Source organism: Camelus ferus, chromosome 17, assembly GCF_009834535.1.
Source record: "Camelus ferus isolate YT-003-E chromosome 17, BCGSAC_Cfer_1.0, whole genome shotgun sequence".
Classification (NCBI taxonomy): Eukaryota; Metazoa; Chordata; class Mammalia; order Artiodactyla; family Camelidae; genus Camelus; species Camelus ferus.
The window spans coordinates 39,888,507-39,913,142 of record NC_045712.1 but is presented as its reverse complement, the minus strand read 5'-3'; the positions used below and the strand labels follow the sequence as shown (position 1 = coordinate 39,913,142).

At 48.2% G+C, this 24,636-nt stretch overlaps 1 protein-coding gene across 19 annotated transcripts in view; it reads left to right on the top strand.

Moving 5' to 3' along the window:
• Positions 1 to 24,636, top strand: part of TRAK1 (trafficking kinesin protein 1) — a 116,194-nt gene that overhangs the window by 56,055 nt on the left and 35,503 nt on the right. For 17 of the 19 annotated variants that reach the window (XM_032459141.1, XM_032459136.1, XM_032459135.1 and 14 more), the window contains 3 exons: positions 15,416 to 15,492; positions 20,897 to 21,013; positions 24,098 to 24,198. In XM_032459141.1, coding sequence (XP_032315032.1) covers positions 15,442 to 15,492; positions 20,897 to 21,013; positions 24,098 to 24,198 — 269 coding nt within the window. In that variant the 5' untranslated portion in view covers positions 15,416 to 15,441. Of the gene's footprint in view, positions 1 to 2,508; positions 2,739 to 15,415; positions 15,493 to 20,896; positions 21,014 to 24,097; positions 24,199 to 24,636 lie in introns of those variants that run through there. The other 2 variants (XM_006181321.2, XM_032459137.1) reach the window with 2 other exon arrangements.

The window sequence follows — 24,636 nt, the reverse complement described above, 5'->3', positions numbered from 1 at the left end:
GTCATCCGCCAAGTACCAGGCTGGCGCTTAATTTTATTTTCTCCAAAATAGTACTAAGTTACTGAGTTCTTTTTTAAAATCCCGTTGAAAAGGTGACTGGTATGTTGAACAAGGTGTAGTATTTTGACCACCTGTTTCTTGCTGCAGTCTCTTCCATAATCATCCGCCCTCATGTCCCCTTTGACAACGTCATGGACTTCAGAATGTCACAGAACATCGGGGTGGGAGGTAGGGGAGTTCATATGGGTTTTATAAATGGAGACGCTCAGGCAGATGGTGCACTGGTTGTTCGTAGGGCTTCTTTCCCATAATGAAAATTACACACAGGCACATGTGTGCTGTTCCTTGGTGGCAGTCACCTCTAGAATGTCACCCAGAGGAGGGGGTGCTGGCTTGTGAGTGAAGTTTTGTCAGAAATATTTTAAGCATTAATGAAAAAGCTGTGACCAGGTTTTTGAGGTGATTTTCTGAGTTTGCTGCACTTTGCGTCAAACATGTAAACAGGCCCCGCTTTTCATGTGTGTTTATTGTGGATGTGGTGCTGGGAGCAGAGGCTGATTTTTCCTTTCTAGACACAGCGCTTTTCTGAATGGCAGATAAGGTGTGCTTTTTTTTAAAGAATTAAATGTAAATGTATAATGTAATGTTCATTTTTACCAGCAGCTTTGGTAAAGCAGGGATAACATCTTCCTTCAGATGCAGAAGCAGAGGACCAGAGAGCTGACGAGAGGGCCAGAGGGGGCTTAGAGCGCAAGTTTTTTAGAGCTTTGTGTTTCTCGTTTGTTTTTTAGATCGCGTTTAGTGAGGGTTTGGGCACTACTGGTGATGAGTAAAATCACTTAAAAGTATTTTCAATTCTACAAAATTAGCTTTTGTTTTCATTTTTATATACTACGGCCCCGCCCAGTATCCTACGCATCTAAGAGTCAGTCTGATACTTGCCAAATGAATAATGTATAAGGTGGAGATTTCTCTCTCCCTCTCATCCCAGGGCTTTGGAATCATTGTCATTTGAATTGAATTAACAAGCCCAATTTGATAACATCTATTGAGATTAGAGAAAGTTTTTTTTTTCCCTGAGTGTGTGTCTTCATAAATATTATTTAAAGCTTTTGAAGATTTTCACAATGCAATTTTGAACTCCTTGCCCCTGAATTTCTCCTGACCCTGTTTTTCAGAGAACTACTTTTTAACATCATAACATGTAGCAATCATTTTCAGGTTCCAGAAAAGTAAGCAGACGGTGCCTGTGTCTCTAGGTTTTACTTTTTTTTTTTTTAAATAAAATCTTTATTCTATTCTGGTTTTCTATGTATAGGCACTTGTCTGTGGTCTTCTATTTGTTTTTTATGGAGGTAGTGATTCAAATTCTCAATTTTAACTGTCTAAGCAGAATCCTCAGCCGTAAGGATTCATAGAGGAATGAAGCCTCATTCCTGAACTTCGGCAGAGAATTCTTGATGATGATCTTGCCTTTGCCAAAAGCCCCCTTCTTTGTTACCCATGGGAGGAGATGGGGCGGAGAGGTGGGGATGGTGTAGCTTTTAGGAGCAGGGAGACCTGCCACAGTGTAGCGGGGAGGCAGCTGAAGCACAGAAATTGTAGAATGTGCCCTGATTCTCTGAGACACCAGTGCTTCAGGCCACCTTTCAGTGGGTTTGATGGAAGGACCTGCCATCTCCCTGTTACAGGCCAAACCAAACAGGACAGAGGAATTGGTGGTGAGATACACAATAAGACTGGATTCTTTTTCCAGACAGCATGGCAAACTGTTAGGCTCTAGCTTTTTTTCTCCCTTAACCCTAGCAATTAGAAAAGATCTTTATAAATTTGACTGTGAATACACAGATGTACGGTGAGAGCAGGATTTACAAAACGCAGTTTAAAAACGAGCAAATGCAGTATATTATTACCAAAGAAAGACTAGGATGAATTCAGCTTAACACAGGCAATGGTTACTGCAGTTTTTTTGTTTCCTCTTGCTAGGAACCAGAATGAACACTTCCTTCCCGGTGCAACCCTGTGTCAGGCTGTTGTCACAGTCATACTTGTCTCAGCTTTTGAGGCACGCCCACAGGGACTCTCTCATCGGAGGGTACTGGGAAGTCATTTGCCGGGGCACCTCCTCCACCAGAGCCCCACCTTTAAACAGGTGTACCTGCTAAAGGCGTGGTTGGTATTCCTCTGTGCAATGCTGTGAAACTTCCAGAAGCTACCATTCCTCGTTGCTTCCAGGGGAGGAAAGGCAGGAGAAGAATCTGGATGCAGAGAGCTGGCCCGAGGCCGTGCACCTGCCTGCTGGCCTCCCCTCTGACTCCACAGCACCTGGTGGGGTCACCCCAGGGCTGGGCAGGGCATTCCCATTCCGATAGGTGCTTCTGGAACCTCTGCCCCACCTCCTGGCTGTGGGAGCCACCCCCTTCCGGGTCTGTCCTGGGTGACAATGGGCCAGTGGCCCTATGCATGCCCTCCACTCCAGCTGAGCCAGGGCATGTCCACGGCTTGGCCAGAGCCCAGCGTGTGCCTTAGGGGCCCCGGCCCCAATGCCTCCTCCGGGCAGGCAGCCAGGAGCTCTCCTAAGGGCAGCCCCTTAAGGTGATGTTTGGGCTTTGGGGTGACTTCAGCAATGTCCCTGAGAGACGTGGGAGGGGAGGAAGAATGTTTTGAGTATGACTGCCAGGATGAAGAGACGAAGCCCATCCAAGAGCAGCATGAAACCCTGGACCTCTTGGAAGAGGGTAAATTCTGTTCTTTGCTCCAGTCTGATCCTTTCCCTTAAGTGTGTATACAGATCTGGCTGTTCTACTGATCTCACAGCAGCCTTGTTTTCTTAGTGGGGTATAAGGTCAAGTACACAGACTTTAGGTGGTGAATGACTGAATGACATTCATGTAAAGCCACCACGAGAGAAGCTGCATTTCCAGCACCCTGGAAAGTCCCCTTGTCCCTCTTTCTAGTTTACCCCTCCCTCCTGGGACACCTCTGTCCTGACTTGTACCACCTCAGCCTGTTCTGGATCTATGTAAATGGAATTGAACAGTGTGTATATTTTGTGTAGCTTCTGTTGCTTAACTAAGGTCTTTGAAGTTCATACTTGTTACTGCAAATAGCAGGGTTTTTTCCCCCCTTTGTGGCATTCCAGCACTCTGTTTTAATTATTTTCTTCTGACCGAACGGGTTTTGGCGGGTTAACAGACAAGAGACTGAGCAATTAAATAATGTTTTTGTTTACTTTAGAAAATTGTTTATTTTTAAAAACCACTCATCACCGATTTGAAATAGGGATTTTTTTTTTTAAACTTAGAAATACTTCAGATAGAAAAGTACAAGGGCTTACGCTGAGATGACCTGGGAACCCAGCAGTGGGCTCTCTCAGAGGCATACTGCTTTTGGAGAAGAGGGAGGTATTACAGAAAGATATACCCAAATGCTGGGTGTGAGTTTCCTAACTGAGCTTCTGGGTCTTTCACAGCCCAGAGAAAGAGACTTGTGGGGTGAAACAGGCTGTTTTAAGGAGTGGCTACATGGATGTTTTTTGGGTCTTGAGTAAAAGCAGTTAGAATACTTTCTCAAAATTCTGCTCTGTGATGGCCTATTTTCATGTCTCAGCATAACTTTTATTTTTAAAATAATTTATAAGTACCCATCTACCAGAAATGTTTTTCTTCTGAGGTTCCAGGCATGAAAATATTAGCACTTCACCTGCTGGGCAGTTAAAAGTATTTAATTGGAGAAAGGAGGGGTAGGGTGGAAACAGCCAAATGAGAGCAAGGGGGCTCCCTGCTAAGGCTGGGCGCCCCACCCGGTCCTATGATGAAGGAGACTTTGGAGGGGAAAGGAGAGAGGAGTGACAGACCGACGGGGACTGTGTTTGCTGGGTTCCTGGAAGTGATCAAGAGGAAGGCGTCTGTCTGCTCTTACAGAACTAGGGCCAGGCCGGACTTCACTGGGTCAGCTTGTGTCCCTTAAAGCCGGGCCACTCAGCATGCAGCCTAGGTACCTGCATCTCCTGGGAGCTCGGTAGACGTGCAGACTCTCAGGCCCCACCCCAGGCCCACTGAGTCAGAATCTGCGTTTTAACAAGATCTTCAGGGCATATGAGATGAACTGCTGTCTGAAAGCCTATAACACAGTGATTTTAAAAATCAATCATGAGTCTAAAGGAGAGGTTATACTCAGTTCTAGAGCAGCATTCTGTATCCTAGTCAAGAGAAGAAAAAAATATATTTATATATATTTCCTCTATCTATATATTTAAACTTTTTTTTTTAATTTTTAAAAACTGAGAGCCAGATGACAGTGATGGTGAGAGCTGATGATTCTTATGTACTCACTACGTGCCGGGTACCACTGCAAGTGCTTTAAGGGGTTCAGGCATTTAATCCTTAAAATAACCATGGGAGGTTACAATTTTTCATTTCATAGGTTTATAAGAGGAAACTTAAGCAATTCATCGTACAGCTAGTAAGTGGCTTCAGCCTGTGTAAATGAGCTCTAAGGCCCTACAAAGACTCCTCTTAACTCCTGTGCTACCAGTAGTCACAGTGGGTTCCCCGGCCGGCCAGCAGCAGCAGCAGCTGCATCACCTGGGAACGTGTGAGAAATGCACATTCTCGGGCCCCGCCCCAGACCTGCTGAGTCAGAATCTCTGGGGGTGGGGCCCAGCTGTCTGTCTGGGTTTTAACACACCGTCTGGGTGACGGCAGCACACACTGTCCTGTGCTGGTCCACCTCTCACAGATGCCGGGCACTCTACGTGGTGATCGCGTTCAGTGGGGCAGGGCAAACCCCTTTCTGCATTTGTCGTCTTAAGATAGACAGTTAGTCTCTTCCTTGTCTCTTATTTGTTCCCATCTAATTTCCCTCCTTTTTCTAATAAAATATTTTTAGCAGTCCTTCAGGTGAAGTGTTGATACTTTCAGGACAGTAACTGCAAGAGAAAGATACAGTCATCCGTCCCTTCGTATTCACAGGGGATTGGTTCCAGGACCCCCTCAGATACCAAAATCCACGGATGCTGAAGTCCCTTATATAAAAGGGTGTAGTATCTGCCTATAAACTACACACATTCTCCCATGTGCTTAAAATCTACTCTAGATTGCTTATAATACCTAATACGATGTAAGTGCTATGTAAAGTCACCAGCACAGCAAATTCAGGTTTTGCTTTCTGGCACTTTCTGAATTTTTCTTTGTTTCTGAATATTTTCGATCCAGGGTTAGTTGAGTCTGCATAGGTAGGACCCACGGGTGTGGAATGCCGACTGGACTTCATTGCCAATGTGCTTACTTCTCTTTGTAAAATAAAATTCACAAGGTTTGCTCTGCCCTGAAGATGAGGAAGACAAAGGTTTGCTTCGGAAGGCCTGGTTTCTGTGTCCATTTTTGCTGGAAGCCTGCCCTGTCCTGTTTCCTGGGTAGGACCCTGTTTTACTCTGACCCCATAAGCCCACTCTTGTCTTCTCTTGCATGCGTGAAAATACATTGCAAGATGTAGGGGTCACCATGTTCCCTGGATTCTGAAGTGGTTCAGGTGGGTGTCTGCATGGTTAATGATTCTGAAAGAGATACTTCTGATTGCAAACTGAGGGACAGAATTAGTTTGGGGTAACAGTAATATTGGTAGCTATGGATACAGGAGACATTTGTTGTTCCCTCTCAGTTACCTTATGAGGGTGATAGATACTTTCTGATGTCACCCATTTAATCTTCAAAACAGCTTTTGAAATAAACATTATTCCCATTTTACAGTCAAATCATCTGAGGCTCTGATAAATTGCCCAGAGTCCCAGGGCTGTAAGCACAGAGCCGGGCCCTCACCCTGCCTTGGGGTCTGCCCTCTGTCACACCAGGCTCTCAGCTAATAGACCCATAGACCCTTCCCTCACATTATCCATGTGATCCTTGTAGCCCACAATGTGGGCGCTCACGGGGAGACCAGGCACCCGGAGAAGGAGGTTGCTCGGATCACACGGCTGTCAGACACAGCATTGCTCTCAGTGTCCTCAGGAGAGAAAATATCTAGCCTCTGTGTCTTCCGGTGACTGAAGACTTGCACTGTGCAGGAACTGATCTCCAGCGCTTTCTTGCTGAGTGGTGTTCCTGGAGCGGGGCTTTGCTGGTTTCCCCCAGCCCCTGTGCTCAGGGTGATCCCAAGCAGGCGGGAACCACAGTGCCGCTTTGAGTGAAGTGGTCACGCCCTGTCTTTGCCCGAGCAGTGGCCCGAGCAGCAGGAAGACACTGGAGAATGGAGTCATGTCGCCTTGTGGTTGCATGGCAGTTTCCTGCTGCTTTCTCAAAGAGCTCTAAAGAAGCCTGACTTTGTAATGTTTTCTCGCCTGGATGCTTCTGAGGCTGTTGCCCAACTGCAAGATTGGTCCCTCAGTTCCTGGCAGGTGTCATTTTTGACTGCCCTCAGGTGGCAGGATTTGAAAGGAGCCTGTGGAACAGGGTGGGGTTCACTGAGTGCTCTCAGCATGATTGTTTTCTGAGCCCGAGACTGTGAGAGAGCGCACGTCCTTCCTGAGTGGTGGCTGCTGATGGTCAGCATGTCCATCTTTTGCACAAAGGGCAGTTTTGAGCACTAACCCATAATTATCATCTGCAAAAGCCGAGATAAAGACAGTGCCATTTGGCCATTTGGCAGTGGGAACCCAGAGCCTGATGGCGTGCCTCGGGCCAGCCCCACGTGTCCAAACCCTCCAGTTGGTCCAAGGAGCTGCACAAACAGAATGCCTTCTTCATCCTGGGGCTGCAGGGGACAGGGGACCGGCTGGGCAGAGTGGAGAATGGCCAGACTCAGGTGTGCTGAGTCCCAGAGGTGGTTGTGATGCCTTGTGGGGTGGGAAAGCCTGCCCCGGAGAAGGAGCCATCAGGCCGGGGCCCTGGCGTCTATACTGACACGGCGTAGCCAGCAGCACTGCTGTGTAGGACTCTCTCCTGTGGGCTCCCGGAAGAGAAAGTTGCTGGCTCCGCTTATCATCACTGACCTCAGCACTGTTACAAAGGTCTCTCTGCTTGTGGTTTTCATTATGTTGGTTTCAGTCTGGGCTTGGTTTGTTAGTATCCATGGCTACCCGACACAGGCCTCCAGTGATGTCCCTTGCTCAGGGCAGCTCTCTTACTGGGGTTCGGGTACCAGTATCACCCCAGGGCTGGCCTTGGACAAAGCTGACCTCGTTCCTGCCTCCCAGTGCACAGAGTGGGCACCACGCTGGTGATGGCTGAATGGACCGCTCTTTGTAGTGGGCTGGGCTCTGGGCTGGCCTCTGCCACTACACCATCCCGGAATTGTCTGAAGGCACCACGATAAACCAGCACCTTTCACCTGAGAGGAGTCAGGGCCGGCAGTCTGCCCACTGCTTCTGGCTTTAGACCATAGCTGCTGATTAGTTGATGCCTTTCTGTTAATGCAACTTCTTTCTTAGCAGTTTTGTGCCTTTTCCTTGTGTCACATTGGACTTGAACTTGATTGCCCCTCTCCAGATGGCTTCTTGTTTCATGCAGGAAGCCTGGGAGTGGAGGTGGCTCCCCAGGACACATGCTCATCGGGGGTGGTAAGGTACATGCCAGGGCTTTTATATATTCACCCCCTTTGACGTGTTGGTTAGAAATGAGCCTTTCTGTGCAAAGACTGGCCTGGGAGTAAAACAAAAGCTTCCATGTTTTTGAGCATCAATGTGTTGGGCCCCAGATGAATAAGACTCAGCTGCCATCATGTGACTTACACAGGCGGGAAGGGATCTGGGACATTTGTAAGAATTGGGTTCGTTATGGCTGTGGCCATTTTTGACATGAAACCTTTTAGACAAGAATATCAAGAATTTGTTCTGCCTTTTTTTCCCCTTTTGTTTTAATTACTGACAAATGAGTACTGCTTTTTATTACCAAGTCCTAGGGGCCCTCACCCTATTCCTGTGCCTACTTCAAGGGCTGCGTTAAAATAGTTACGTTTTATTGTTTTTTTTAAACCAAATAATGTGTCTTTGGGGTCTTAGTAGTTAATACACTCGGGCTGTTGGGCCAAGTCTAAATTCTTTTGAAGATAGACGTTGAAGGGCAGCAGCCGAGGGAGGAGCACGGCTGAATCTCGGGGATTGGCTGTAACTTGGGAGAAGGGTGAAAACTGGAGGGAGCTGGCTATCAGTTTCCTTGTGGATGTATCGTGACCTTCTGCCATCTGAGCAAACAGTTTTCGCAATTATCTAATTAAAAATAGTCCAGTCTGTGTGGGGCAGATTAGGACGCTTATGGGCTGTTTTTCGGTGCTGATTTTCTCCTGGGTGATGTGTTGGTCCCAAACAATTTTACTGCCTGAGAACGTTCTTGTGGCTTGAGGAAGTCTCAGTCATGAGATCATGAAAGAGTGTTTCCCTTGTCGTGTTGCTGAGGAGTGGATGGAATGGAATATGGGGTTCAGGGGTGCTTGTCTGCGTGTTATTTGGTAGTAAGTTAAAATATTGAGGTATAATTTACATACCATACAGACCACCCATTTGAAGTGAAGAAGCTAATGCTTTTTAGTAAATTTACTGTGTTGGCAACCATCACCAGAATTCAGTGTCAGAACAATTATGTTTATATCCCCTACCCCACCCCTGCCTCAGTAAGCTTCCTCATGCCTGTTTATGGTTAATCTCCATTCCTGCTCCCAACCCCAGGGAACCACTGGTCTGCGTTCTGTCTCTGCGAGTTGCCTCTACTGGATACTTCATATGTGGGGTCATACAGTGTCTGGCTTCTACTGAGCGTCAAGTTTTTGAGGCTTGTCCGTGTTGAGGCATGTATCAGGACCTCATTCCATTTTATGGCTGAATAACATTCCATTTCAGGCATATATACCACATTTTGTTTATTCATTCACCAGTCAAGAGTCACTGGGGTTGTTTCTGCTCTTTGGCTAAGATAAGTAATGCCACTGTAAACATGTGTTCAGTTTTTATGTGGATGTATGTTGTGATTTCTTTCGGGCAGATACCTAGGGAAGTTTTTAAGTCTTGGTGGTCTTAGGCAAGTCATCTAACTTCAGAGCCTGTTTCCCTGCTCTAAAGTGCGGGGATACGTGTGTCTAACCCACCAGCACTGGTCTGGCTGAGATAAGTGGGACTTGCTGCTGTGTAGCTGGGTCAAAGCAGCCATTTAAAGATGTTCCCCAGGGTGAGGGGGAGGGTATAGATCAGGGGTAGAGCTTGTGCTTAACATGCACAAGGTCCTGGGTTCAATCCCCAGTACCTCCATTTAAAAAAAAAAGGCCCCCCAGCCCCTATCAAAAATGCTTTGCCAGATTGGCCCAGTTCTCATGTCTGCTAGGTGTCTTCTCAGGGAAGACCAACTGTAAAAGGCACAGTTTGTACAGCAGCGAATGGAATGGCTGAGACTCGGCTAGGCTGTCAACTCTATGGAGGTGCCGTCTTCCTGCCGGGCCATGGGGAAAAGCAGGAGCTGCCCAGATGGAGAAGTGGCAGAAACACAGTCCCTACAGAGGGAAATAACAGGCACACAGGGCGCCAGGCCAGCCCTCTGAGAGTGGCATCCCTGGGTATGGACCAGCTGTGCTGGAGCAGGGGTAGCCGGTGGGAGGCAAGAGAGAGAGGTTGGGGACGGGGGAGGCTGGTCCCTGTGTGTCTTTGCATTGAAGCTGCTGCTCGTAGGCAGTGGCAGAGCTGGGGAGGCTTTTTAAGTGGAGCGTTGACAATTTAAATTCAGAAGCCTGTAGACAGAACTTTAAAGGGGCATCTATTTTGTAATGTCTGGAAGCTTGGCTTCGGTGGTGACTCATGTAGAATTCATGGAAAGCTTTTCAGCTGTGGCTCTTGGATTCTGAACCTTCGGCCCGTTGCCCCTGTGAACAGGGAGGAAGTATTTACTGGATTTGCTTCTTGGAGGATCGGGGGACATAGTAGGGCTGCTTTTCAACTGGCAGCTGCTTCTGCTACTGGTTGAAAGGAGACAGGGATAACTGGCTGGTCCACAGGCCATTCTCCATGACACCTGAGTACCAGTTCCCATCTCCACTGGGCACATCACAGTTTCTTGGAGGTATGTGTCTATCTTGAAAGTTTATTCATTAAGTCTATACTTTTTATAATAAAAATTACAGAAAGTAAAATTGACTTTTTAAAAAACTGATGGTAAGGTACAGGAGACGGGAGGAGAAGTGATTGTGGAGGGGGGACTGGAGGTCAGGTTCTTAAAAAAAAAAAGATTGAAAACAATGTTCTAATTAATTAAAGAAATAAACTAAGGTAGAACACATAGCCAAAACTCAACCCAAAATCCAAGTGTCATAGGCAGTCATGAATATCTTATCATCCATGGATGTTGGCTACTTGGCCACTGAGTTATAAGGAACGGTCCACTTGACGGCTTGGGATATTTATATAGAAATACACATTTATATATACATGTATTTATAAATACATAGTTTATGTATATATACACACTCGCATGTGTAAAATATGCATTCATTTGCTCCAAAGATACAAACTGGCAGAGGAGAAATGTTTTTAAAATTAGGTTAAGAAGTGACGAGAGCTGATTGTTCTAACAACTTTATGAGAATCTTTCCACTGAAATACAGAACGTGAGTTCTGCCAGTTTCTTGGAGAAGACCGATAAGGCCAAAGTGTCAAGGTGCTGCATCAAGCCTGTTAATGTGACAACAAAACACAGATTCCTTACGGAGTGCAGGTTGCTGTGCTAGAACCTCCCTGCCCACCCCTCCGTGCCTCCTGGGCTCCGCCTCTGACCTCCCGCTGCAGCTGCCAGAGCCCCTGCCCGAGGGCTTACACGGTGCTCCATGAAACCCTGGAGCCCCCTCCTCCTTCACCACCACCCACGGCCCAGGTGTTCCCTTCCCTGTGGGGATTGCTTTTGGGCCTTGATCCCAGAGCCTCCCACCGGCTGGAATTCTTAGCATTGGGCAGGAATTCACTTTTGTTCAGGGACTACACACCATGGCTCTTAGGGATTTCTTGGCTGGAGTCTCGTATCTGAACAGGAGCTGGAGAATGGATGCCAGCATTTATTCTCAAAACCACTTTGGACACAGTTTAATTCACCCCGTAAAAGTTGCGTTACTGATTTTCAAACAAGAGTGCCCCTCAGGGCTGCGCCCCACTCCTCACCCCTGTTTGGCTGTGACAGCCCAGTCCTGGGTGTCCTCTGCCCGGTCAGCCAGCCCAGGGCTACTCAGCTGATTTGGGGCTTCACGATTCCACCTGCCATCCCATGAATAAACACTTGGTTCTCTTCTCATCTCGAAGGGGATTCTACTGAACCAAGACTGCACACCTCCAGCCCCCAGGAGGGTGTTCCTTCCAGGTGGGCCCCCAGCTGCTGTGGTTGTGGACAGCCCTCTGCCTGGCACGTGATTCCACGGTGACCCCAGCGGTGGTCCCGATGCCAGTGGGTTCACTGGGGCAGCCCCTCGTGCTTCTGACCTTCATCCTCACGTGCCCACCTCCCAGGGGCACGCGAGGCCCAGGAAGTGGAGTGTCCATCTCCCCTTTGTCCCAGTGAGAAGCCCAGATCCTATACTTTGTGGATTGGCCTCCCCTAACTCTCTCCAGAAGAGACCACTTCCCTCCACTCCCACAGCCACCCAGGATTTTCTCAGGTTAGTTAACGGCCTTGATGCTGTTCAAACCACCCCCCCCATTTCTCTGCACTGTAGCCAGAATGTTCTCCAAAGTAGAACCCCCCTGTGGACACTGCCCCTTTGAAGCCCTCCAGTGGTTTCCCACTGTCCCCCGATAAAAGCCCATACTCTTTAAAGGGGCTTGCCAGGCCTCTCATACCTATACCTCCGCCCAGGGCCGCCCTGACAGGGCCCATGGGCTCCTGTGTTCTGTGTACCTTCAGGGGTGGGGGGGCTCTGTCTTGTTCAGCGCAGAGCCTGGTCCCTGACAGCAGGCGTCCTTCCGTGTTTGTTCCTGCTAGACGTGTGCTTTGCTGCAGTTGGCGTGTTCAACTTCTTTTTCAGGGACTTGGGCCCTAATTTTCTCATATTAAGTTATTATAGAGGTTATGGCTGCTCTTTTACTTTGTGTTTGTTTTGGACACCTTTTGGCTGGAAATGGATTTACATGGTCGAGCTCCCTTGGTCAGACTTGGAACCTGTGTTTGAAATACCATTCCCACGGAGAGAGGAACTTGAGATGGTTTATTGTAGGTTGAGTATCTAGAAAATTGGTGCTTGAAAAGCCTGCCTTTGTCTTACGATTTAAACGTCATTTGTGATTCCTCACTTCTTGGAAGAGGAAACCCAAGACACACAATTACAGGACTTGTCAGGACCTGTGGCCTCGTGGCCTCGGGAGAGTCTCCTGTGAAAACCTGGGCCTCAGAGCTCGGGGGTCCGGGACCTGGCCAAGCCACAGCTACTTTTTGCTTTCTTTATACTTCCTAAACACCGCTGATCTGTGCTGGCCTCAACCTCACCCTTGCATCCTTTGTGGCTTCCTAGTTCAGCACAGGAGCCAGACTGGCCTGGGCTCAGCCCCTGCCCACAGCCTCAGTTGCCGTGACCTTGGTCGGGTCCTTAACTTCTCTGAGCCTCGGTTTTCTCATCCAAGGAGTAGTCACCATGATAGCGCCTACCTTGTAGGGTTGTTGTGAGGAGTAGATGAAAAAAAAAGCACATTAAATCCCCAGACAGAGCAGGGACTCCATAAATATTAGCTGCTGGTCCTTTAGGAGTCTCTTTTCACTTTGAAGTTCACCATTTGTTACCTGTGTGACATTGGACGAGTTCTTCCCCTACCCTGCCCTGATTACCATAAGTTTTTTTTCTATGTCTGTGAGTCTGTTTTGTAAATAAGTTCATTTGTGTCTTTTTTTTTTTTTTTTTGGATTCCATATATGAGTGATACCATATGGTATTTTTCTTTCTCTTTCTGGCTTACTTTACTTAGAGTGACGATCTCCAGTCCATCCATGTTGCTGCAATGGCAATATTTTATTCTTTTTTATGGCGGAGTAGTATTCCATTGTATAAAAATACTACAACTTTTTTATCCAGTCATCTGTCGATGGACATTAAGGTTGCTTCCATATCTTGGCTATTGTATATAGGGCTGCTGTGAACACTGGGATACATGTATCTTTTCGGATTAGAGTTCCCTTTGGATCTATGCCCAAGAGTGGAAAAGCTTTTTAAAACCAGGTTTATAACAATACAGGGGATCCTCGTGGCAGTGGATACATGAACCTACACAAGCAATAAAATCATACAGAGCCTAATAGTCCCATGTAGGTGGGCGTGCATATGTGTGCACACACAATCCTTACAGGTAACACTGCAGAAATCTGAGTCAGATTCCTGGATTGTATGGATGTCAGTACCCTGGTTGTGATATGATTTTACAACATGTTCCTATCGGGGGAAACTTTGGTAAGGGGTATGTGGAATCTCCATTATCTCTTACATCTGCATGTGATTATCTACACATGATCAACCACAGTGATTTCAGTTCAAGAAAATAGCTTTAAAAGTGTAAGCATAATTTCTGATTAATATGATCCCAGAGCAAAAAGGCCCTCTGATTCTTGTTCTGTTAGGTGCGGGTGACACAGAGCCAAGATTAGTTTAAAAGGTAGCCTGATTGTCTTTTTTTGTAGGAAAGCAGAGGACTTGGTCCTTTGAGGAAAGCAAGGAGGGGAATTAGCTGGCCCTGAAGTCACAACACAGGCTTCAACACAGAGGCCTTTGTAGCTGCCGTGGTCCGTGATGACTGGGCGCACGGCGCTCTCCTCCAGGGAGCTGGCTGCAGGGCTCCAGTGTGTCTGTCTGCATTGTTGTCAAATGTCACAGCTGTGCAGCGTGAAACCCACTCCTGCCCGTGGCATGGAAATCTTCACTTAAGGATTTCTTGTGACCTTGAGCTGATGAACTATTTAGAGCAATTTGAGCCTGGACTCCATCTCCATCAGGTTAAATTGTGGTTTAAACCAACCCTGAACATCTCCCTTGCTTTTCCTTGTGGGAAGGGAAGGGAAGGAAGTGTCTGAGGCAGTGCCCTTCCCTCCAGCCAGCAGCCGGATGGTTCCTGTCCTGCCGTTAAGTCCTGGGTGGAGGAGAGGCCGGCAGGGGAGCCCCCTCTCTGGGCTCTCAGGGCCCCTGTGTGGGGAGGGTTTCAGATTTGGAACCAGATTTCAGGTCTCTCCTTACGCTAGAAAATCATTCCAGCGGATCAGATTTCTCATTGCTCACCCACTAGGATGCTCTCTACTTGCGTTTAATAAAATATTTAGAGACCTATTGCTTTCCAGTCGCAGATGGCCGTTAGTAATGCTACTGAATTTGGTTCAGGAATACACGGAAGTTCCCAAATGGCTTACATGGGCTGGGACTGCAAGTGGGTCATTGGGAAAGCTGAACTAAATCTTCCGCTGTTAAAAAAAAAGAATTATCTTCTAGAGTCTTAATAATGAGGAGTGACTACAAAGTTATTATTTAGCCCCAAAGTGGCAGGTTTCAAAAAATGTTACACTTGGGCCCTAAATGCTTTTACTTCCTCCTTCCTCCTCAGAATCAAATCCATGCTACCTTCACATTGTTTGAACTGTAGATGGATTCCTGGTGATTGATTTAAAATAAAACAGCCCTGAGATTTTTCTGGAGACTAAGGCCTTCTTTCAGTGCACACCCTTTATCTCCTAAGAGCAAAGACACAGTCCTCAAGTGGCCTGCAGGCAGCCTCTTATGACCTCAGCGAATGGCATATGTCATGTAATTTTGTGTGTGTGTGTGTGTGTGTGTGTTTGGTGTGGATTAAAAAATCTATCCAGCAACAAAGTCCTACTGTATGGCACCAGATAGTCAATATCTTGTAATAAACTACAATAGAAAAGAGTGTGGAGAAGAATCTTACCACCCCAGTTTTCATGGTTTGGAAACTGGTTGCATAGCCTTAGAATTTAGGCTGTTTGGGGAAGAGGAGGCTGTGCCGTTATGAAATGACCAGCTAAGGCTGTTGTTAAATAATTATGCCGAGGGCTGCTTTCGGAAGGCCCCACTCTGTCCACATGGCTGGGTCTCTATAATTAGTGGGGTCTAGCTCCTGTGGGTCTTTTCTGGCAGTTCACACATCAGTGGCTGCACTGCTGACCTACTTTGGTTTGCCGAGCGGATACGAGGCCAGACCCCTTTCCACTCCAGCGCCCTGCCCTCAGTACCACCCCCGAGTGCGCACGTGCACGCATGCACACACACACCCGCACGCAGTGGCAGGGCTTTGCGGGGAGGAGTAGCCCCCCCGCCCCCCTCACCCCACACAATTTGGGACTTTTCTCTGGAACCACCCTGTGTGCGCAGTACGTGGGCATAACTTTAGAACCACTTTTTTCGGCGGGTCCTTTGTTGGGCCGGTTTGTGGCCCAGTCAGTAGTTTGATTGTCATTTTTCTTCCCTGCAGTTTTATGTGCTGAAAGAGTTGGCCAGATGACTAAGACATATAATGACATCGATGCTGTAACTCGGCTTCTTGAAGAGGTAAGTGGTTTGGGGGGGAGGGGGCACAGAGTCGTTTGTAACTGACTGATAAATAATTCATACTGATTAAAGCGTGCCTTACTGTCCTTCTCAGTGAAGAGTCTCGGAACTCAGGCCCTCTCAGGGCATCATTTAGTGGCTTTACCCTTTTTTTTGAACTGGTAGCTCTGTATGTAGGCCTTTGTAGCTATAGCTTCGTACAGGGTATTTTGGGTTTTAAAAGGAATGTATTAATGGCGCAAAATAGAATATCATGTAAATACTTGCTATAGAACACCCAGTTTGAGATTTAAAACCCCTTAAAATATTTACTAACAATATATTTTAAGTGTATACAAAAAATGTCAGAAAACACTTCAGGATCCACATCTCTGTAATATTTTTGTTCCATTTTGTTTCATTTTTACTTACATCAGGTGAAGGGAATATTATTGTGCAGTGTCAGCATGGAAATAACCCCAAATAAGCATGGCAAGAACAATTTAAGAAACTTGCTTCAGAGTAGATCAGCCTCGTGTATTTGAGAGACTGGTTTTCTCAACTTCTTCTCAGCGTTCTGTTGACATCGAAGTCTTCTCAGTCATCAAGTTTTCTGAGCGGGCCCTGTGTCTTTACCTTTATTTTTCTTCCCCGGGTTACCACTCCAGCTCCCGGCGCCCAGGCAGTGAGATTTGAGTTTCCCTCTGTTCTGATCTTCCCTGCAGCCACCCCCCTCCCACGCCTTCTGTCCTCACCTGGCCCTCTTCCGGCGCTCCGAACTCCTCACTCAAGGCCACATCCTTGACCACGTTCCTGAGTCCTCCTCCTCATCGGGCCCTGCCTCCCGCTCCCCCGCCCAGTGACCTTGTGCACAGTTTGGCCACCTCTGTCTTTTCCTGCCTTTGAATGTCGCACTGCAGGGCTCACTGGGGATCTCTGAAGCTGCCACATCCCCGTGGCCCCACCAGCCCTGAGCACGGGAGCCATCCTCTGGTTCTGTTTGCTTTAGTTCATCCAACTGGATTGGTTAGAAGTTTCTCCTGGGTGGGGACCTTGTTGGGTGATTTCTTTCTCGCTTTTAATCTTGGAGATGACAGGCCTTTGATAAGTGTCCGTTTCCGCGGTCATGCTTATTATTAAGGGGAGACTTTGACTGCAAGCTGTTTGTTATCCGTGCGTCATGTCATTAATTCTGCGATAGTCCTCAGGCATCAGTGCCTCTGTTTCCCCCGCCCTGCAGTGGAGGGGCCTGCATCTGAGAGGGCAGAAGACACCCAGGTCGCATGGCCTTAACCGCTGTGCGTGTGGCCCTGTTGCGTTTGGCTGTGTTTACTGCCCTGTTTATTTAATTTAGGGGAATGTGGTTAGTTGATTGTCAGTGAGACATTTTTACCTTAAAAACATGAACGTTCTTTGTTTACGGGACGCTTCTTCAGCGAGTGCCTGTGGCCCACGGTCCTTGGCTCCTGTGGGGTGTGGCCTGGCCGTGCTGGGTGAGGCCTCTCCACAGAGCAACATCCCTCTTGGCTTGGATGTTTGAGGACCACTTCCAGAACAGCTGGGCCTGCTAGCCCTTGATGCAGATCCTAGTTACCAACACTTCACATAACACCCCCAGCTAACTTCCTAAATGAGTGTCACTACACAAAAAGTATGCAGTCATCCTTTTTAAAAAAATTGAGTTGCTAAAAAGAATATTTTTGGGTAGTTTCTTTAGGTGGCTCCTAGCTGGGCCTGCTTTGTTTTATTTTTAGCAGCTGACGTGGCAGTGGTCTGTGTGTTTTACATATAATGTCATTCCTTCCTCGGCCTGATAAGGCTCACGCCTGAGTCCTCGCTTTTCTTTGCAAGTCGGCGGTTTCCTGGTTAGTCTTAGGGCCCCAGTACCTTGATGGTTGTACCGTGCACTGCATCTCTTAAGCTTTGGTTCCATTTCCTCCTCCAGAGTGGTTTGCTTTGGTTTTACGTGCCTGCCACACGCAGGTGGGGAGCTGGCGGGGCCAGCGCACAGCCATGGGCCGCGTGCGGAGTTTGCTTCTGGGTTGAAGGGGGCGAGGATTCTGCAGCTTCGCCCTGGCTTGTTGCTATTCGGAATTTACCTTTGGGCAAAGCTGCCTCCTCCCCAGTCACGCAGAGGGCTATTCCGGGGGGCCCCTTAGTCATGCTTCCGATCCTGAAATTGGTGAATGAGATGAGTCAGCCGCTCAGTGTGGGCGGCAGCCTGTGCTCCTCTCCAGGCCTGTGCCAGGCAGCGTGAGCATTCATTGGTCACAAGCTGAGACACAAGTCACAGGCTTTTCAATTTTCAGCGAAACAGAGCTTTGGGGAGGGAGTTAGAACTAGACGAGCCCCGCCTGGCCACGCTTCCCGGAACAAAAGAACCAGGCTTTTAATAGCTTCTTTTCAAGGGCCTAAATTTGTTTGTGGTCTCATTCCTCTCACTGTAGTTTGATCCAATGGTCATTTCCTAGCTGTTCTCCTGATTTTAGAAGTAAATATTTATCATAGGTTGGCTGGTTGTAAAAAATGAGACTCTTTTTTCATTCCTGAAATTTTCAAAGAGAAACCCAATTGGCCTGTTGCCTTAGAAAAATTGGAAAAACCAGAGACACTCTGATAACTTTTTTAAGTTTCGCATTTTATCTCTGAATATTTTTACTGTAACTTCTTGCTTTTTTTTTTTTTTTCCAGCAGAGTGTTTTCTGGGGGGCAGGGGAGGTAATTAGGTTTACTTACTTATTAATAGAGGTACCAGGTATTGAACCGAGGACCTGGTGCACGCTAGGTGTGGGCTCTACCACTGAACTATGTCCTCCACCCCCTAGAGTGTTTTCTCGATGTTACGATAAAGATTAGATTTTTGGTGTGGATGAGGTGAGAATTGCCCCCTCAGTAGAGCAAGGGAGCCCTCAGGTCTGAGGTTTGGAGTGCCTTGGGGTGTAGTGGAGAGGGTCACAGGGCTCCATTGTTGGGCCTCCCCATCCATTTGTTTTCCTTCCTCTGCCTGCTTCCCCTTCCTCTTGAGTTCTAGCCCCAAGTGCTCTGGGAAGCCATCAGCATCCTTCACGGGCTCCAGCAGGTCCTTGCCCAGCCTGTCTTCATCATTACTGATTTTGGCTTGATTTGTTGGCAGTGAAACCTGCATACACAATGTGGCTACGGCATACGAAATGTCTGTGCGCGCGGGAGCTCAGCAGCTTGGATGCGTGATGACAGGCGACGCAGAACAGAAGGCAGTGAGCCGACAGGCGTGAAGCACCTGCTGGGCGTTTAGTCTGAGGACTTGTTCTGGTAGAGATTGAATAGACCTGAGTGAGATTCATGGAAACCGCACTTTGAAGGGGAATAGACAGTCTTGCTACAGTGTTACTGAGGGTTAGCCAGCCGAGACCACCTGCACTCAGCTAATTCAGAGGTGGTCCTGGAGAGATGGGTTCCCTCGCACGATCCCTGTGGGTCCTGTCCTCCGGATACCAAATACTCTTGTGTCTGAGAAATGATAAAGGGCCACTGAGATCAGGACCCTCCTTGGAAGACGCCGTAGGCAGCACGGATGAGTGCATAGAGACAGGCGTCTCGGTTGGTCAGGCAGACTCACTGGCCCCCTTTGTTCCCTGGGAGGGGACGAGGGGGAGGCACAAATGGTGGAAATGAGTTGGAAGAATTTGTGGCTCACTTGACATGACACCTGGCTGGCTTCCCAGACAGCAGGACAGAAGTTGGGGGTTTCAGGACCATGGAAGACCAAGGGGAGAGAGACCATCATTCATGCAAGAGCTCTGGAGAAGCCAGATTGCTGCTGAACCCCGTCCTCCCAAACTGTGCTTTGACTTCAGTGCTCTGCTTGTAATTCAGCGAAACTCCTGTGACAAGCAGAGGAAGGTGTGTCACTGTTGGATAGTAGAATAATTCGGTGGATATGTAAGAAGTTAAAACTAAAAGCTGCTTTTTAAAAAATCTTACAACTCAATAAATAATAAAAGCTAGTCTGCCCCTCTACCCTCCCTCATCTCGCAGACCAGGGAACTGGGCTCTAGGGACATTCAGTCAGAACCCAGACAGACTCTCAAATTGTGGAGCAGAACAGTTCGCCTGGGGCAGTTAGCCTTTTGACTGGTACCCGCTGTAAGGAATGCATCTTAGGTTGCAACCCAGTATTCATATAAGTAAATGTGTGACAAGCAGATTTTAAACTTGACATGATACCTTATTATGGGAAATGCATGTTGGTATTTCAGGTCTGTGCTGCTGAATTTTATTGAAAACGATGTCAGTTGTCATGACTAAAATGATTGTCAACCAACTGATGGTTTATAAACCTATGTTTTGGAAAAAAAAACCAACTCAGAAATCTGGAGGGTACCTGATCCTTGTTAAGTGGAAGCCACTGGCCCAAGGCCATGGGGTTGTCAGAATCTGGGATTCCTCCCCAGCTTTCTTCTGCTCAAAGCTATGCGTCCCCATTCTTCCGCTTTTTATACCAGGGGAACAGAATAATTAGCATAGGCTTCTAAAAGGGTTTAGTTTTCTGGAGTTTTCCTCCCCATTCCCGCCGCTCCCCAAAAGTGAGCAAGTGAATCTGATTGTGGTGGCCAACAGTCCCTCCGGCAAAGATGGATGAATCTGTGGTGACAGAGCCCGCCCCCCCTGTCAGGAGACAGCTTTCCTCCCGTGAAGGCGGCTGTACCTCTGGTGCCACTGAAGACTTCCCTCTGTGCGCTGCTGTGCTCCAAATGTCAGCAGCTGAACTAACAGAAAATTCTGTGTCTTCAACACAGTCTTTGTCTCTGAAGTAGGGCAATTCTATGCATTATTTCTCCATTTTCAAAGTATTTCTGTTAAAATAAAGCCAAAGTAGCCTGCCTCCCCCAAGTAAAAGGAATGTGTGACTGTATCTATTTTAGAGTAACTTTAAACAATTTGTTTCCTACAGGGTAACTCGAAGGAACTCGGGAAATTCCAGCTTATTGTGTGCCAGAGGGGTTGCCTTGGCTTTATTTTAAGTGCACTTTGGAACTTCTGGATTCGTCCATTCATCTAGCATATAGTTACTGTTTCCCTGTGCTGGGCACTAGTGATAGAACAGCCCTCAGGCAGGGGGACAGGTGACCCAGTGGTTACACGGAGACCAAAAGCAGTTGTAGAGAAAGGTTTTTGGAAGTATGTTTTCCCGGCAGGAAAAGATTTGTTTTCTTTCTCTTGGAAGGTTCCCTTTTGTTGCTGGGGGTCCATGCAGCCCTCGCACCTTATGTGTACCGAGCATGCTCCTCTCTGAATGGGTATCAGATGCTGGTGGCTGGGTGGCGAATTAGTGATTCCTTTGTTACTGCTGAACACCTTGTTTTCTCAGCTGACACTGGAGTCCTGTGGCTCCTGCAGGAAGCACGGATCTTCTGAACCTCTGCTTTCGCTTCTGCTTTCACAGAAAGAGCGGGATTTAGAGTTGGCTGCTCGGATTGGCCAGTCGTTGTTGAAGAAGAACAAGACACTAACCGAGAGGAACGAGCTGCTGGAGGAGCAGGTTGAGCACATCAGGGAGGAGGTGAGGAGCTGGTGGCAGAGGCGGCGTCTGCAGGGGCTGGGGCACTGCGAGCATGGCCAGGAAGGTGATGGTGTGACGGGGTCCTGGTGGGAAATGCCCCCTCCTACACACACTCAGGAAGCTGCCTCCCTGCTGCTCCTTCTGTTTTCTTATGTCTCCTTCTGATGGTGTGGATGGGGCCATGGGGGCTAGGGCCAGCCCTCATGTGGTCAGGAGGCCCCCAGCGCCCAGCCCCGGGCAGTCCACAGTCCCTGTCCTCCAAGAGTCCGGATCATCCCGTCGGTCGAGACAGACACTCTGAGCTTGGATAAGCACACACAGGCTATTCCAGCAACGAGGTGGGGTTCCCGAGCTGGGGTGGGCGAGGGCAGGCGGAGAAGGAGCCAGGTCTGGGGACCGGCCGTGCTGCAGAGTGAGGCGGTGATGGCTCTGACAGCATTACAGCATAATTTTGTGTTTGGAAAACACTACCAAAAATAGGCTATTGTTGTCATAATAGAAACCCTCCTATTTTCATGATACAAATCTTGGCTCATGGGTATCGTGGTGGGGGAGGGGAGGATGACCTGTGTAGGCCTAACTTGGGGCTGAGGCTGCAGAGGAGCAGCACCGGTTTCCTGGGAGGGATGTGGCGTGGGCGGGGGGAGGAAGGCAGCAGAGCCAGGCGGGGTTGCTGGGACCAGAGTTGGAAGTTTAGAGCCAGGCCCCACTCGGTAGCTTCCTTCCCATCGTCCTAACTGCCCTTCGAGCAGTGGATTTTGAACTGTGAAGACTTTGATTTGCTTTCCTTCTTCTCGTTTGTTCTCCCTTATTTTCTATCGGAAACTTTCTCAGTAGGAGGGGCTGCCCTGTTCATGTCCCTCAGATACACTCAGACTTCTTCCTCGTTGAGGCTCATTCCCAGCTCTTGTTGTCTGGGTTTAATAATCATTTTAAAATGATGGAATAGAGTCACCACTATTTTTTTTTATTGAAGTCTCGTCAGTTCACAGTCTTGTCTGTTTCTGATGTACAGCAGCATGTTTCAGTCATATGTGTACATACAAATATTCCTTTTCCTATTTTTTTAATTATAGGTTACTGCAAGATATTGAAGATAGTTCTCTGTGCTCTACACTATAAACTTGTTGTTTATTTATAGATGGTAATTAGTATCTGCAAATCTCGATGTTCCAAAAATCCGTTTAATGTATTGTCCTCGAATAGAGTACATATCAGATATTAAACTAATGAGAACAGATGAGTCGGCCCTATTAAGAGAGTTTTTTTCCTTGAGTTTGCTGTAATTTTTATTTTTCATGTATTTGTTAAAAAAAATATTTTTTTCTGGCATGGGAGGTAATTAGGTTTGTTTGTTTATGTATGTATGTATTTGAGAAGGTACCGGGGCTTGAACCCAGGACCTCATGCATGCTAACCATGCTCTCTACTGCTTGAGCTATACTCTCCCTGCCTTGTAATTTTTACTGATTTTTTTTTTCTTCCAGCTTTATTTAGATAAAACTGACATACTGCCCTGTATAAAGAAGTTTTAACCCCAGGCTTTCTTTAAAAGATGATGAGGTAAAACAGTCATGTTCTAGGGGAAGTAAAGCTGCCTCCCGTCTTGCCTGCCTCCAGCATCATGACCGGGACTCCTCCCAGGTGTCAGAGCAGGTCAGCATGGCCGCTCCCCCGGCCCCTTCTGAGCAGGGGGACAGGCCACCGGGAACCAGTAAACGGTCACCATCATCCTTTAGTGCTGCTCCTCCCCGTCGCTGCCCTTGCTTGGGGCTTCCTTGCCTCCCACAGAGAGGATCCTGCACTGTGGGAGTGGAAGTGCCTTTTTCCCCCCTTGGAAAAGCTTTGAGTTTGAAACCTGTTTCCCTTTGGCACCCCGTTCAGTAATCAGTCTAGGTGTTGAAGCTGAAGCCTTTACGCCCATAAAACTGGGTTCTCCATGGAAAATAAAATACAGTCACTGTGTTGTGTGGGAAAGTTGGAATAAACTCTAGACCACAAATCAAATTAGAAACAGGGAAGAACTGAAGCAATTATCATTCTCGCTTACAGCACTGGCTCCCTGTTCATCAGTGCTGAATGGTGAAGGGGCAGGTGAAAGTCTTTATGGCTCAGGTTTGTTCGCTTTAAACCTGAAGCATAAATAAGCGTGACTTGCAGAACCATCCTGGCACTAGTCAGCACAGCCGGTTCCTGACGGTTGCCTGTGTCCTGGCACTAGTCAGCACAGCCGGTTCCTGACGGTTGCCTGTGTCCTGGCGCTAGTCAGCACAGCCGGTTCCTGACGGTTGCCTGTGTCCTGGCGCTAGTCAGCACAGCCGGTTCCTGACGGTTGCCTGTGTCCTGGCACTAGTCAGCACAGCCGGTTCCTGACAGTTGCCTGTGTCCTGGCACTAGTCAGCACAGCCGGTTCCTGACGGTTGCCTGTGTCCTGGCACTAGTCAACACAGCCGGTTCCTGATGGTTGCCTGTTTTCTTCTTGTATCTGGAGTTCCTATCTTGTAATCATTGAGTACAAAGCAAGGGCTGGCCATGCTTGGCCAGGGTTCCTGTGAGGGTGGAGCAGTCACAGGGTGGGGCTGCAAGGTTTTCCAAGTGGGAGAACAAGGGTTGAGGAGCAGGCTGCGTGTAGCTGCCCACCCAGAACTGGCATTGCCAGCGTCCTGGTCCCAGATGGGATTTGGTTTCAGCAGCAGTGAATGACCCCTTCTTTCATTTGGTGCTCTGATCCATATCCCTGGGCATTCGCCTAGCTGGTCACGTGGCTCCTTGCACAGCCTATATTCTGTCTTGTCCCCCTAGCCATCATTCTAGAACCTTCTCATCCCCTTCTCGCCTCTTCTCTGGACCAAAGTAAAAGCTACAGATTTAAGCAGAGGGGTTTCTGCCAAAAGGTAATTGCGGTTTTCTTCAACAGGATCAAACACAACCCTTTGTTTTCCTTGAGTAGCACAAAATCAGTGACATGCCTGCACTTGTAAAGAGGACCCAAAGAGACATTGTCCCTGAGCAGTCAGTGCGTGCGCACGAGGTGGGCGCTGTCTCGCTGGGGGAGTGCGTGATGGGCCTGTCGTGTCTGTGCAGGTGTCACAGCTCCGGCATGAACTGTCCATGAAGGATGAGCTGCTGCAGTTCTACACCAGCGCCGCGGAGGAGAGCGAGCCCGAGTCCGTGTGCTCCACCCCGTAAGTCACGGGGGCCGCCGGAGGCCGGGGCTCGGGCTGGCTGTGGTCCACGTCCTTGGAGCTGCCTGATCAGGGTCACCTTCACTGGCCACGTGGGTCAGCTGCTCAGCCTTCAGGCCAAGCCTCACCGAGTGCTTCCAACAGATTGATTTTCTTACTTCCATGGGATTTTAGTTTTCCCTTTCCTGAGTTTTAGTGCTTATTTGTCAGCTCAGATTGATCTGGCCTGGCTGTTAATGAATGAGAGGCTGGACTCTGCTGTTGGAGGAAATACGGGGTTCTGGAGCCAGCAGTGCCAGGGTGGGTCCTTGGGACAGAAGGGGTAGGGGGTTCTCCAAGTCAGCAGGGTCTCCAGTTAGGAACATGAACTCTCAAGCCCCATGGCCTGTGCTCAGATCTTGGCTCCGTGCCTCACTAGCCGTGTGCTCATGGCCAAGT